Here is a 15,580-nt window from a genome sequence, read left to right as displayed (position 1 = left end):
TGTGAGAATCTTGGGTCTATGTGGCTTCCAGTAGTTCTTCTGCAGTATTAGTGATGACTGAGATGCAGTTCAACAGATATTTCATTGGAAAAATTGACCTTCTGCCATTTTTCCGAATGATCTACTAGAAGTCAAGTTATTATTAGTTGTTCTTACATGTGGGATCGACGACAAAACTTTTTTCAGGTAGTGTTTTTTTGTGGGTATACTGTACTATAAGTCATTAGTTCATTCATTTTCTTTTCGGCTTAGTTTCTTTATTCCTTTATTAATCAGTGGTCTCCACAGTGGAACTAACCACCAACTTATCCAGCCTATGTTTTACACAGCAGATGCCCTTCCAGCTGCAACCAAATAACAGGAAACACCCATTGCATTCACACACATACACTACAGACAATTTATCATATTCATCTCACCTCTACTGACGTCTTTGCACTTGTGGGGGAAACCAGAGCAAACCCACACCAACACAGGAAGAAAATGCAGACTCCACACAAAAATTCCAGCTGACCCAGCCGAGGCTCAAACCACTGACCTTCTTGGTGTGAGGCGATCACACTACTCACTGCGCTGCCCCTTTTCTATAAGCGCACTAGCAAACTTTAACTACTTAAAGTTTTTGCTTTCTTTATCTGGCAATAATCCATACCACACAGTACAAAATATACTTCACACTGTATATAATCTCCAAAATATGTCAATTTAAACCAAAGTCATTTACCTTAACTCCCCAATAAGCATTACTTTAAAAAAAAAATCTACACTTACAAGTAGATATTAAACACTAGAGTTAAAAAAAAAAAACTTTCAACAGTCTCTATTTGATGTCAATTCAGTAGAAGTTTTAACCCTTCAAAAAAAAAAAAAAAAAAAAAAAACTAGTTTAATTAATTCCTACTAATGACCATCTCACTGGTTTTATTAACTTTTATCTCCAGTGAACAAAATTCATATTTTATGTTACAAAGAATATCCCTATTTTATTCAACAAGTTTAAACATGATCAAGTTAAAACATGATTCCTAGATTTTAAGTTAATTTTTTATATGAAAATCTTAAATGGGGGCGTCACGATGGCTCAGTGGTAAGCACTGTTGCCTCACAGCTAGAAGGTTGTTAGTCCTAGATGAGTCAGTTGACATATCTTTGTGGAGTTTGAATGCTCTCTCTGTATAGGCGTGGGTTTTTCCGGGTGCTGACCCATGACAATACCGAGACACAGTGAAACTGTGTTTGGATAGTTTTATCCAAGGTTATCATACAGTCAGAATCTTATACCGCCCCATGCCTAGTCCTAACGTGGTCCTGATGTCACAAAAGATCTGATTCATGTTAAAGATCTGAACTTCCGATCACTACTGTGCATTTAACCTCAGAAGCAGCCTTGCACACACATCGTACTTAAGGCTGCTATCTTGTGGGCTGTTGGCATTTTGCTAGTGGTAGATGGGAGTGTTAATGTGCCTTCTGAATACATATTTCAAAAAATGTATGGTTGAGTTTTTTATACAATATTTATTCTGTGGATTTTTAATCTTGCACCTAAAATATCCTTACATAAAAAAACAAAAACTAAACGAAGCAATTTCAAATTATAGAAACTAATAAAAACTAGCAAATCTGCTTCCAAAAATGAATTAAAATGAACTGGATTTGAAAACAAAAAGGCAAAACGAAATAAAAACTTAAACTAATGAAAAATCCCAAACTATTATAACCTTGGTTCAACTTGATTTGTTTGCTTAAAATCAGTCTATAGAAATAGTTTGCATCCACTCACCCTAAAAAGTCTAGTAAATGCAACGTATCACCTTTTTTTTCAGTGAACATGACTACAAATAAACAGCCTCTACTCTGATATAAACACAGACTCAGTTTATTTGTTCAGATTTTGAGCAAAATATCAAAAGGTTAAACAACAAAAACATTTTTTCCACAGCCTTCTTTGCTCATATTTACCAAGGGTGCCAATATTAGTGAAGGCCAGCGTATATCTGCCAGATGATATTGTGCTATTTTGACAACAACATGCCTGGGATAATTATGCCATCCTTTTGTTCTTTTGTCAGCAAGAAACACTGGAATGAAAAGTGTGAAACACTGAAAGCCCTTATTACAATCCCGAGGTCATTTGCTAATGAGGTTTTAGGCATGAATGCAGTGTTTTCCTCTACGCATTTGCATTTTTCAGCTTGGTTTCTCATATTTTACATGGCTTTTAAAGTCAAAATCAAGTGTTTATAAGCCGTCTGAGACATTTAGTACAATAGTAATGTGAACTATGGGTTTTTGCTCTCTAAGATATGTCTCTGAAAGCAAGTTTTTTTCATTCTTGGTCTGCATTTTATTACTTGGGAAACTACAGGAATAGCACACTTCTCTTCAATAAGTACCGACAATTGAGACATCATTCATATATGTTGAACAAAATGACAAAGTTAAAACCTAAAGTTTAATAGTGGAGTATTTCCAATACAAGGCCTTTTATTTCCCAAGGGTCAATTGTATTAAGAACTAACAGATTCCAGATATATGAACAGATAAAACTTTTATGAAGGTCACAGACAAACTGCCCTGAAAAATTATTTAATATATTTGTGATTTTGTAGTATTTTTTGATTAGATAACTTTGTGCAGACTTTATTGTTTACCCTCATCCCACACCTTCCTATGTTAATGTTTCATATAAATGGAAAATGAATAAATAATTAAAAACAATTATTATTATTATTATTATTATTACGGTTATTATTATTAATAGTAATAATACTATTTCATATGTTATAATATTATAGATGTTATACTAATATAATATCATAATGTATAATAATATTATAATGTAATTTAATTTATTGAAATTATTATATACAGCATACAAAATTATATTCTAACATAAAATGTAACCCCTAAACTATGAAATTAGTCATAGTTACTTACTTAAAAAAAAAAAAAAAACTATTCTATTGTTTTAAGTTGTTGTTGTTGTTGTTTTTTTTTGTTGTTTTTTTTTTTTACCTGTAAGAAAAGTGCAGTGTTAATGTACAAATTGTATTTACCATGTTTAATTTTATGATCCCCAGCGATTGAGCAGTTTTAGATCACTGGAGAACTACAATTCTGCCACTGAACCAAACTACAACTCCTAGAACTCTTTGCACTCATCAACTACTGCCACTGCTGACAATAATCGGGACACTGACACCGATTACATGAACCATATACTGCTCACTTTTACATACACTTTGCTGAGTCTTGTTTACCCTGTATAGCAGCGGTCAGGAACCTTTTTTCAGCAGAGAGAGAGACATTTCAGATTTTTTTTACTTAGTGTAAAAATGTTGAGAACCGCCGTGATATTCCAGTTTTACTCATAAGCTTAATTCACATCTTTGTATGGAAACATACTGTAGCTAATGATCAAATATTCAAAAATGTACACTAACCCTAGTACAGTGTTTCTCAATCACATTCCTGGAGGTCCACCAACACTACATGTTTTGGATATCTCCTTTGTCTGTCACACCCGTTACAGGTCTTTCAGACTCTGCTAATGAGCTGATGATCTGAATCAGTTGTGTTTGGTTAAGGAGACATGGAAATGTGCTGAGCTGGTTGTGCTCCAGGAATGTGGTTGAGAAACACTGCACTAGTACAAGCAATAATAGGAGATATACTTGCAATCACCACAAAGAAAAAGAAAGATAAATAAGCAATACCTTTCTGAGTGTGATTACTCCCTCTCTGGTGTCTTTGTCTGTGGAGATGGAGAAAACGGCGGCCCCCTCGGGGTTCAGGATGCTGTATTTGATCTCTGCATTGATTCCGATGTCCTCGTCGTTGGCTTTGATCTTCCCCACTGGTTTCCCCACCTGCGCTGACTCTGGGACAAACACCTGGTAATTCTCTGCAGACACACAAAGCCCACGTGGAGGTTTGTTCGATTGACTGGATGGCATTTTGAAGCTTAGCGATCGTGATGTTTCTTTCTGGCTGTGCCTTCAAACAAGCCACATTGAGCGATTCAAGAACTATTTCAATATCACTGTCATGACATAGAAAACAAAATGCAGTAGGGCTCAGACATGTTGTGGTGTTTGTGTTGTTTCGGATTTCAAAAGAGATGAATATGTTTGGAAGGTTTACAATTTTACAAGCAAAATCCCCAGATCCAAAGAAGCAAATAATAATAATAATAATAATAATATTATTAATAATACTAATAACGACGACAACAACAACAACAACAATAATAATAATAATAATAATAATATTAATAATACTAATAACGACGACAACAACAACAACAACAACAACAACAACAACAACAACAACAACAACAACAACAACAACAACAAGAAGAAGAAGAAGAAGAAGAAGAAGAAGAAGAAGAAGAAGAAGAAGAAGAAGAAGAAGAAGAAGAAGAAGAAGAAGAAGAAGAAGAAGAACAACAACAACAACAACATTATTAATACCAATTAATAATACTAATACTACTACTACTACTACTACTACTACTAATAATAATAATAACTAGAATTGTACATTTCCTAAAGGAAATGTGAATGGGGTTTGCGTGGCAAATCGATGGGGTAAAAAATGCATCACTGTACTGGCCAAAAAGCAACAACATGGTAATCGAGGTTCTAGCAACATGCTAATATGATTAGCATGTAGCTAGCATGATACTAATAGTGTTAGCATCATGCTAGCAACATGCTAATCGAGTTGCTAGCATCATGCTAACATGATTCGCATGTAATTAGCATGATGCTAATCGTGTTAGCATCATGCTAGCAACATGCTAATCGAGTTGCTAGCATCATGCTAACATGATTAGCATGTAGCTAGCATGATGCTAATCGTGTTAGCATCTTGCTAACAACATGCTAATCGAGTTGCTAGCATCATGCTAACATGATTAGCATGTAGCTAGCATGATGCTAATCGTGTTAGCATCATGCTAGCAACATGCTAATCGAGTTGCTAGCATCATGCTAACATAATTAGCATGTAGCTAGCATGATGCTAATCGTGTTAGCATCATGCTAGCAACATGCTAATCGAGTTGCTAACATCATGCTAGCAACAGTGCTAGGGTGCCCTGAGTGGTTGCTAGGTGGTTGCTAAGGTGTTGCTAGGCGGTTGCTAAGGTGTCCTAAGTGGTTGCTAGGTGGTTGCTAAGGTGTTGCTAGGCGGTTGCTAAGATGTCCTAAGTGGTACTAGGTGGTTCCTAAGGCGTTGCTAGGCGGTTGCTAGGGTGTTGTGAGTGGTTGCTAGGTGGTTGCTAAGGTGTTGCTAGGCGGTTGCTAAGGTGTTCTGAGTGGTTGCTAGGTGGTTGCTAAGGTGTTGCTAGGCGGTTGCTAGGGTATTCTGAGTGGTTGCTAAGGTGTTGCTAGGCGGTTGCTAGGGTGTCCTGAGTGGTTGCTAGGTGGTTGCTAGGTGGTTGCTAGGGTGTTCTGAGTGGTTGCTATGTGGTTGCTAAGGTGTTGCTAGGCGGTTGCTAAGGTGTCCTAAGTGGTTGCTAGGTGGTTGCTAAGGTGTTGCTAGATGGTTGCTAGGGTATTCTAAGTGGTTGCTAAGGCGTTGCTAGGCGGTTGCTAGGGTGTCCTAAGTGGTTGCTAGGTGGTTGCTAAGGTGTTGCTAGGCGGTTGCTAGGGTGTCCTGAGTGGTTGCTAGGTGGTTGCTAAGGTGTTGCTAGGTGGTTGCTAGGGTATTCTGAGTGGTTGCTAAGGCGTTGCTAGGGTGTCCTGAGTGGTCGCTAGGCCCTTACTAAGGCGTTACTAGGCGGTTGCTAGGTGGTTGGTAGGCGGTTGCTAGGGTAATTTGGGTGGTTGCTAGGCAGTTGCTAGGGTACCCTGGGTGGTTACTAGGCAAGCCTCACATACTTGCCTGATGAAATATTTATACTTAGTAAGCATTTCTAGCAAGTTACAGTACATGGCTAGTCAATATTAGCATGTAGCTAGTCACTGCTAGCATGTGTAGCATAAAGGAAGTTCCGTTTGCTAGCATGAGTCAAATGAGCCAATCCCCAAGTCTCTACGATGTTCCGATGCTGAGATATAGCTGTTGATGAATGGTTGCTAGGGTACTCTGTTTTGTTGCTATGGGCGAGGTTGTAGAGTGAACTTGAATGTGGTTGTTTGTCCAAGTCAAATGAGCCAAACCCCAAGTTAATAGGACACTGCTAAGCAAAGATATGCATGTCGGGCAGTTATAATGGCAGTCTATGGGACCAGTTTGGGGGCGTGGCTTGTGAGATTCATTATCATATTGAGATGCTCATTGGTTGTCTGAGTCAGATGAGCCATCCCCCAAGCCAATAGGACACTGCTAAGCAAAGATATGCATGTAGGGCAGTTATAATGGCAGTCTATGGGACCAGTTTGGGGGCGTGGCTTGTGAGCTTCATTATCATATTGAGATGCTGATTGGTTGTCTGAGTCAGATGAGCCCACCCCCATGTCTCTATGACACTCCTATGTAATGTTATAGATGTGTGACCTTTATAATGGAAGTCAATGGGATCTGCAATGGGACATCCCACCCCATGTTAAGTCAATGGGGCACTTATTAAGGGTCTTTAAGTGGTTTGGGGGGGCGTGGCCTGTGAGCTTCAAAATCATAATGAGATGCTGATTGGTTGCCCTAGTCAAATAAGCCAACCCCCAAGTCTGTATGACAGTGCTGTACTTTGATTGACATATGACATTTATAATGGGAGTCAATGTAATGAATGGGAGTCAATGGGCAATGTAAAGTCAATGGGAACCCTTTTGGGACGTCCTACCACCCCAGGGGTACAACCTATACCCCCTTTCAGGGTATGTTCTCACTTAGGCTGCAACCCCCTACAGATGTTGTGAATCCCATATTTCTGTGAAATTCACACTCGGCGCTGTGATTCGTCAAAGTTCGGCTCCATGTAAAGTCAATGGAGACTTTGGGACGTCCTAGCTCCCCAGGGGTACAACATTTACCGCCTTTCGGGGTGTGGTTTGAAGCCTCCTATAACCCTTTCGAGATGTCGCGAATCCCATGTCTCTACGATATTCACTGTTGGCGCTACGGCGATTTCCGGGAATAGTATCTACGAGTGTCTAGAAAATGAATGGGAGTCAATGGGCCCATGTAAGTCAATGGGAGCACTTTGGGACGTCCTAGAGCCCCAGGGGTGCAACTTATACCCCCTTGCGGGGTATGTTCTCACTTAGGCTGCAACCCCCTACAGATGCTGTGAATCCCATATTTCTATGAATTTCACACTTGGCGCTATAATCTGTCAAAGTTGGGCGTAATGTTGAGTCAATGCGTTTTGGGGGGTGGTTTTGGGGCCCCTGCGGGGCCCCAAAACCACCCACCCCTTACAAAAGTCATAGCACACCATTCCCGATAAAGCCGCACGATTTGAGCCCACTTTCAAGGGTCTGGGACGAAAGCTGCGGGACTAGTTACGCGCCGAAAAAGTGTACGGAAGAAGAAGAAGAAGAAGAAGAAGGAAGAAGAATAATAAACCACAATAGTAAGAATGGACTTTGCCTATGGCAAACCCCATTAATAATAATAATAATAATAATAATAATAATAATAATAATAATAATTCTCCAGAAAATGATGATTGCTTAGAAAAACTTATTATTTATTATTTGTTGTAAAAGAAAATCAGGGTTGAAACTCACCAAATAATGATTTCTTAACTCTTCTGAAGTTAAAACATGGTTATTGAAATTAATGTTTTATTTTATTTTTGCTTAAATGTTGTATTTTTATCAGAAGTTCACAAAATAAAACAAAAATGACATTTTACACAATCAATAATACAAATACTGTATATAATTATATAGTTTACATATTAATTACATTTTAAAATATGTTTACTAAAAAAGCAGCTATTTTACATTGAAATATTTCAGAATATCGCTGTTATTTTTTGCATTTAGAATAAAATGCAAACTTTGAGCTGTGATCAACCAAAATGGTGACACAAAGCAATAATTTTACATAATCAGCATGAATAATACTATTAATAAAGTAATAATGAAGCAGTATTATTACCACTTTTTTGTTTCATATTGCTTTTACATTATAAAACTATAAAACAAAGCATCAAATATATGAATAAAAACAATCAACAATTAAACTGATATTCCTGTTATAAGCACATCAATATTATACTTTAATTATATATGAAACTAAGTGACGCGGTTGCATAGTAGGTAGTGCTGTCGTGTCACAGTAAGAAGGTCGCTGGTTTGAGCCTCGGCAGGGTCAATTGGCGTTTCTGTGTGGAGTTTGGATGTCTCCCCACGATCGCGTGGGTTTCCTCCGGGTGCTCCGGTTCCCCCACAGTCCAAAAAGATGCAGTATAGGTGTATTGGGTTGGCTAAATTGTCTGTAGTGCATGAGTGTGAATGAGTGTGTATAGGTTTTCCAGAGATGAATTGCAGCTGGAAGGGCATCCACTGCGTAAAACATGTGCTGGATAAGTTGCAGGTTCATTCCACTGTGGCGACCCCGGATTAATTAAGAGACTAAGCCAAAGAGAAAATGAATGAATTAATGAATGAATATATGAAAGTACATTTTTCTCAAACAAACACACTGTAAAATTTGGCCTAAATTTTCTTCATAGCATTTTTCTGATTATATGAGCAATATCACACTTATAGCAAGGTGATATGGCTGTATATCGGCACTGGTGGTAGGCGTGCGATGGCTCGAAGCCACAGGCCGAGTGCCTTAGTGTCCCACTGGTGACAATATACAGTCATTTCGCACTACTACGATTGTGATATTGGATTTATACAACAGTTCTATGGCATACCCGTGTATAAAACAGAAAATCAAACACTGAGAGTCTCATTGATCCTTTTGTAAGAGGAACTAGTTTTATTTGTGCCATTCACATCTGGAGCTCATGTCAGAAAAGCAGAAGCCGTTACTAATTCACCAACATCACTTTAGAGCGAGTGTTTGAATCATTTTTTGGCGTAATGTCTAAAGTGATGACAATCAAGTTATTTTGCTCACATTTTAGAATTATAAGGCTGAACGGCATGAAATGCCATCAGTCTACAGAAGTTTCCGAGTACTTCTCTGTTGCAATAGGGAGATCACAATAATCACTCTTGTCACTTACCCGTTTTAAAATGATTTAATCAGCTGTAGTTTGAAATACAATTACAAAACAAAGTTTTTCTCCTCTAAGGACTTATTATGCGCTCTCCGTCGCCATCTTTTGGCACAACTATCTTTGCTCTACTCAATATGACAGGCTAATGGCCGCTGATGCGCCGAATCTGAAATTACAAATATTTAAAAATAGGCACTATCCTTATAAATAAACTGCATAGTTGTAATCTAAACAACTACATTCTCGCCTTGAAAAGCCTCAAAAGTACACTATGTTGTCCAACAGCTGCATTGTTTGTCAAAATGTAGTGAATTTATTGATCTGCTATCACTCTATGTGGGCAAATAATTTTTTTTTTCTCAAATAAATTCATATAGGAAGCTGAAGGCTGTACAAGTGCTGATAAAACAGGAATATAACATGGCTATCAGCCAATCAGATTTGAGAACCAGATGTATATATATCTGGTTCTCAAAAATTTCTCATTCTCAAATTTTTTTTTCATCAAATATATTCATATAGGAAGCTATTTTAAACTAAACAATTTGGCTGTTGTTGTATTTTAGATTAAATACATGCATACTTGGTGATGAGGCTTCTTTACAAAAGCTTAAAAATCTTAACTTAATTTTAACTTTAAATGTAGTGAACTCATTTATGGCTTGTGTTTTCTGCAGATGCATCTGCTGTGCTTTTGCTTAACATCCTAACCCTCAATCGTTCTTAAGAGGTTTATTTATATTTTCCGTAAAAAATATTTTTTGGTTTAAGAAGCAAATGAATATAATTTTCCTTCGAGAACACTGCTGTGGTGCTCTGTTTTTGTAGATAAAAATAAGACTGCACAAAAAATACTTCAAGATCCAAGACTCATAATTGGATGCTTACACAATAAAACGCACTGTCCCTGCATCAATTCTCTTCATGCTAATTAATGGTAAAAAAATTACACCGTACTGCACAATTTATATGATGACTCATCTAATATTGAGAGCACATCTACGGTGTAAAAAGTATATTTTCATCGCTGCTGCCTAATTACACTGTATCCATAAAATGAACAGTTTACTAATGAATGTCTGGAAGGAGCCTACTTTGAGGGAGAGAAGAAAGTGCATTACAACTGCATACTGTATAGTTAACCTTCAAACAGTAACGAGGATATTTGCAGAAGATGAAGAATTGGAGAAAAGTGAGGTCAAGCTATTTCCGTTCTTTTCCCGCCAAGATCTAAATCATAATAATCAAAAAGTCCTTCAACATCTCACAGACTCCCTTAGGAAAGTTCAGTCTGGATGGAATGTTCAGAATAACTTTTTTTTTTTTTTTTTTTTAAGACCAGCTGACACTTTTTGGCTGGTTTATTCTAGTGTTGATTAAGTTTTTGGATTCGTCATTCAAAGGGGACATATTATGTTCCGGTTCCTAAAGCCCAAAACTAGACTATTAAATGTTCACTAACAACCAAAATGTAGACTTGTTTTAGTCAAGCTGTCAATGATTAGACAACTATTAGACAACTATTATATATACATTAAATAAAAATTAAAAGCAGTGCAACACATTTACAACGCTACTGCATCGTGGGTGTGTCAGAATTTTTAAAAATAAAAAATTATACACTTCCTATTTAACAATAAAATTAAATAATGAAAATGAAATCATTAAATTACACTTTAAAGCAGTGCAACACATTTACAATGCTGTCTACTGCATCACATGGGGTGTCAGAATGTTCAAAAATTAAAAATAAAATTAAACAATAACAAAATATGAATAAAAAAATAAAATTAATAAAATAAAAAATTAAATTAAATTAAATTAAATTAAATTAAATTAAATTAAATTAAATTAAATTAAATTAAATTAAATTAAATGCAAAATAGTTACAACCCTGCTTACTGCATCGCGGGGGTGTCTGTATGTTCGAAAATCCCAAATTTTACACGTTGTATTTAAATATAAACTGAAAAAATCAACTGAAATAAATATAGAAAATAAATCAAATACAAATTTATATGATTTTTAAGCAGTGCAACACAATTATAACCCCGCCTATCGTTCGAAAATCCCAAATTTACACTTTGTGTTTAAAAATAAAATGAAATAAATAATACAACTTTAAAGCAGAAAATGTTTGATTTAAAATTAAAATAAATAAAATAATTAAATGTGTTTAGCAGCGCAACACATTTACAACCCCACCTACTGGATCGCAGGGGTGTCAAAGTGTAAAAAATAAAAATAAATCTTCATTACATTTTTTTTATCGGGGCGACACGGTTGAGCAGTGGGTAGCGCTGTCGCCTCACAGCAAAAAGGTCACTGGTTCGAGCCTCGGCTGGGTCAGTTGGTATTTCTGTGTGAAGCTTGCATGTTCTCTCAGTGTTGACGTGGGCTTTCTCAGTGTCCCAGTTTTCCCCACAAGTCCAAAGACATGTGGTACAGGTGAATTGGGTAACTTAAACTGGCCATAGTGTATGTGTGTGAATAAGTGTGTATGGATGTTTCCAAGTTCTGGGTTGCGGCTGGCCGGGCATCCACTACGTAAAACATATGCTGAATAAGTTAGCGGTTCATTCCACTGTGGCAACCCCAGAGTCGACAGTATGCCGTCACTTTAGCCTTTTAAAACTTTGTTTTGCCCTCCATTGAAGACCGAAAAATAACTTTGTTTAAAGTATACCAGGGCTATTAAACTTCTTTTTAACACAAATGCGGCTTACTGGAATTTATCTGAAAGATAAATTCTGGAACACTGTATCTGCATTACATAAACAGTACTCTTTGAAGACCGCCATATGACGTCTAATAATACTGTCTCACTAGAATGCTCATTAGGTCTTGAAGCAGAACTAACATCTGTTGATGCCCATCTCCAGCAGTGTGTTTTGTTTTTATGGTGTGTAACATTACTCACTCTGAGGAAACTTGGGTGGGTTGTCGTTGACGTCAGTTAGGGTGATGTTGACCGTGGTGGAGCCCGACAGTCCTCCCACCTGCCCTGCCATGTCTTTGGCTTGAATTACCACTGAGTAATGTTCTCTCGCCTCTCGATCCATGTCTGCCAGAGCTGTTCTGATGATACCTGCAAAACACAAACATATGTACAAACATATGCTCAGAGTAATGTACATAATCTGCACTGTAAGTGCAGCGTTTAAAGCAACAGGCTGCAAACAACCCTATCCCTGTGTCCTTCAGTCCTTTTCAGTCCAGTTTGGTAACACAAACCAATATTTTAAATAGGGACCTGTTATGCCCATATTTACAACATATTGTCACCATCCTGCACTTTGTCTCCATTCCCCTAGAGGTCTCAGTGTTTCCCCTCTACCTTTGTTCTTCCTCGTGTGTTCTTGTTTACTTAATTTTAATCACCTGTGACTTGTTCCAGCCTGTGTATTTAAGTTGTCACTTTGTCTGTGTTCCTCACTTATTTAAGTCGTCTCTGAAGAACTTGCCTTGTATTCCCTTGATCTCCTGAGTTACGTCTAGTTAGTGGTGGTCAAAGCGAGGCTTCATGCAACCCTGAAACAGTCGAAGCAAATGTGTGTTTTGTTCCAAAAGCAGTGACAAAATTTGCGTTAATATATAAAACTTTCACCTAAATGGATCAATGGTTTTATACTTTCTACATTAGTTTCCCATCGAATCACAACCAATCAAATGCTCACTAGTATACGACATGCTCCGCCCCCTTCAATACGCTTCTCATTTGCTTTTCATTTGATGCACTTGAGCTCATCCACTCTCACAGACAGGGCGGTGATAAAACAACGCTATTAACAGTTTTTTTTAAAGGGGAGGAGCTACTCTATGTCCGGCCCATTCGTTGTGTTTCGGTTGAGATCACATCGAACATGGAATACAAATGCATATTTAAAAGCACTTCACGTGACCTCCAAATATAATTTGTACACAAATCTACATTTAATCAAAAAGCCTTGAATAAATGCCCTCATTCACACACCAGTGTCTGATTTCATCATGTAGCTGTGTACCACAGGATAACAATTGTGTGCAGCAGTGACTGTTTTGCAAGGCTCGTTAAAATAAAGCAGGTAAGTGCTGTTGTGTCTGTAAGGTTTATCCTCTGCCAAGGTCAGTTTTCTGTTTGCTTTTCACTATCATTTAAATGACAACAAAACCTTGAAGCACTGGTGAAATGAATCATAGTCTACACACACATACATACACACACTCACAGATACACACAATTTTACTATATGACATTTAAGTTTAATGTAATGCCTTGAATATTTTAACCTCCAGCTTACATACCAAATGTATTAATTATATATATATATATATATATATATATATATATATATATATATATATATATATATATATATATATACACATATATATATATATATATATATATATATATATATATATATATATATATATATATATATATATATATATATATATATATATATATATATATATATATATATATATATATAGCATTAAATTTTGTAAAAAAAATAATGAAGTGTTTTTCTGGCATCTTGGTGCTAAATGTGGAGGTCAAATACATTTTTATTGATTTCTCATTCATCAAAAAAAGTTTCCCATTTTTATTTACATTCAGACACTGCTGAAAAATCCAGCTTAAACCAGCCTAGGCTGGTTGGCTGGTTTTAGCTGGTTGACCAGGCTGGTTTTAGAGGGGTTTTGGCCACTTCCAGGCTGGTTTCCAGCCATTTCCAGCCTGGTCTTAGCTGGTCAGGCTGGAAAATGACCAGCCAAATCCAGCTAAAACCAGCTTGACCAGCCTGGTTTAAGCTGGATATAGCTGATTTTGGCTGGACTCCCAGCTTGGCTAGGCTGGTCAAGCTGGTTTTAGCTGGTCATCTCCCAGCCTGACCAGCTAAGACCAGGCTGGAAATGGCTGGAAACCAGCCTGGAAGTGGCCAAAACCCCTCTAAAACCAGCCTGGTCGACCAGCTAAAACCAGCCAACCAGCTTAGGCTGGTTTAAGCTGGATTTTTCAGCAGGGGAGTCGCATAAAATGTTTGTATGTTATAAGGAATTGCTTTCTTAAATATGTTTGGTGTCCAGAAGCAACATAGAATGTCACCGTGGAATCTACAATATAGAATACAGGTTCTTTCTTCATTATACAGTTAATAGTTACATGATATATTTGTCTGTCAGACACTAAATGAATTCACTTGCCTATCTATAAGTAATTGTGACTTTTAAAGCTGTACTATGCAAGGCGATTGGAACCAAATGCATAAACGAATAAAATTCAACATGTCTGAACCGTTTGACCTGTAAAAGTGTCAACAATCACAACAACCAATAAAATTAAGGTTATTTTAGCATATTTTGCCATTTTACGTTGGGGTGTACATATACAAACATTAAAGGTATTGTTTATTTATGAATACTATAATGGTACACTGGCATGTAGATCATCCAACATTTTCAACTTTCATAAAATAAAAAAATAAAAAAAATAAAAAAAACTGCTACCATAAATGTATGTTTTTGCAAAACAAATTGAAAAATGTTGCCTTTACTTGATCAAAATGCTATACTTTGTAATAAAATAAGAAAATGTAAATAATAAGAAAACAATAACAATTTAAAAACAACTTAATTATAATAATCATAAAAAATTAAAATAAAATAAAATAATAATATTTTTAAATAATATCATAATAATAAATTAAAATAAAAATGTATTTATTTTAAATAAAAAATGAAATAATAAATACAATTAAAACATATATATATATATATATATATATATATATATATATATATATATATATATATATATATATATATATATATATAAATAAATTTAATTAAAATTAAAATAATAAAATACAAATACATCTTAATAAAATAAAATAAAATGAAATAATAAAATAAAATAAAATAACATGCAAATTGCCTATTGGATGTTTGGGGTTTAAGGTAAGAAAATCAGTGAATAATGCAATCAGATTTAACATTCTGTCAAGAGTTAAACACTAGTGTGAGCATGGCTTTAGGTAGAAATTGGAATCAAGAGTAAATCCAGACTGACAGAGAAGCCCACATTTATCCAGACACATCTCTGAATCACACAGTATCTGTCCATTCCTTTCCTGTCTGCTTTTGTGTCTCTTTCTCTCAGTCAAATCTCTCTCTTCATTCTAAGTCATAGACTGAACAGACCCACAGTCAGATCACACTAGATGTTCACAACATTCACAACACGCCATTCTTCAGATGGCATAGCCAGCAATAAATTACAAAACAAGCCATGTCAGCTTTAAATTATAAAGTGCAATTATTTCCTTGTTGTTCAAGGAGTCTGCAAGTTCATGTTCCAAGGATACAGCAATGTTTTTGTGGATTGTGGATATCGATAATGTTAAACGTGTCTTTATTTGATGCACAGCAGAAAAAAAAGTCTTTCAGCAGTGCATGTAG

At 36.2% G+C, this 15,580-nt stretch overlaps 1 protein-coding gene across 10 annotated transcripts in view; it reads right to left on the bottom strand.

Moving 5' to 3' along the window:
• The window catches only part of LOC101886358 (cadherin-18), a 433,737-nt gene that overhangs the window by 74,533 nt on the left and 343,624 nt on the right, over positions 1-15,580 (bottom strand). For all 10 annotated transcript variants that reach the window (XM_021480410.3, XM_073918841.1, XM_073918837.1 and 7 more), the window contains 2 exons: positions 12,057-12,224; positions 3,720-3,907 (listed from right to left, as the gene is read on the bottom strand). In XM_021480410.3, coding sequence (XP_021336085.2) covers positions 3,720-3,907; positions 12,057-12,224 — 356 coding nt within the window. The remainder of the gene's footprint in view (positions 1-3,719; positions 3,908-12,056; positions 12,225-15,580) is intronic.

The sequence above is a fragment of the Danio rerio genome, chromosome 12, assembly GCF_049306965.1.
Source record: "Danio rerio strain Tuebingen ecotype United States chromosome 12, GRCz12tu, whole genome shotgun sequence".
NCBI classification, from domain to species: domain Eukaryota; kingdom Metazoa; phylum Chordata; class Actinopteri; order Cypriniformes; family Danionidae; genus Danio; species Danio rerio.
The sequence above is the reverse complement of the archived record's forward strand: the minus strand, read 5'-3'. Positions and strand labels throughout refer to the sequence as shown.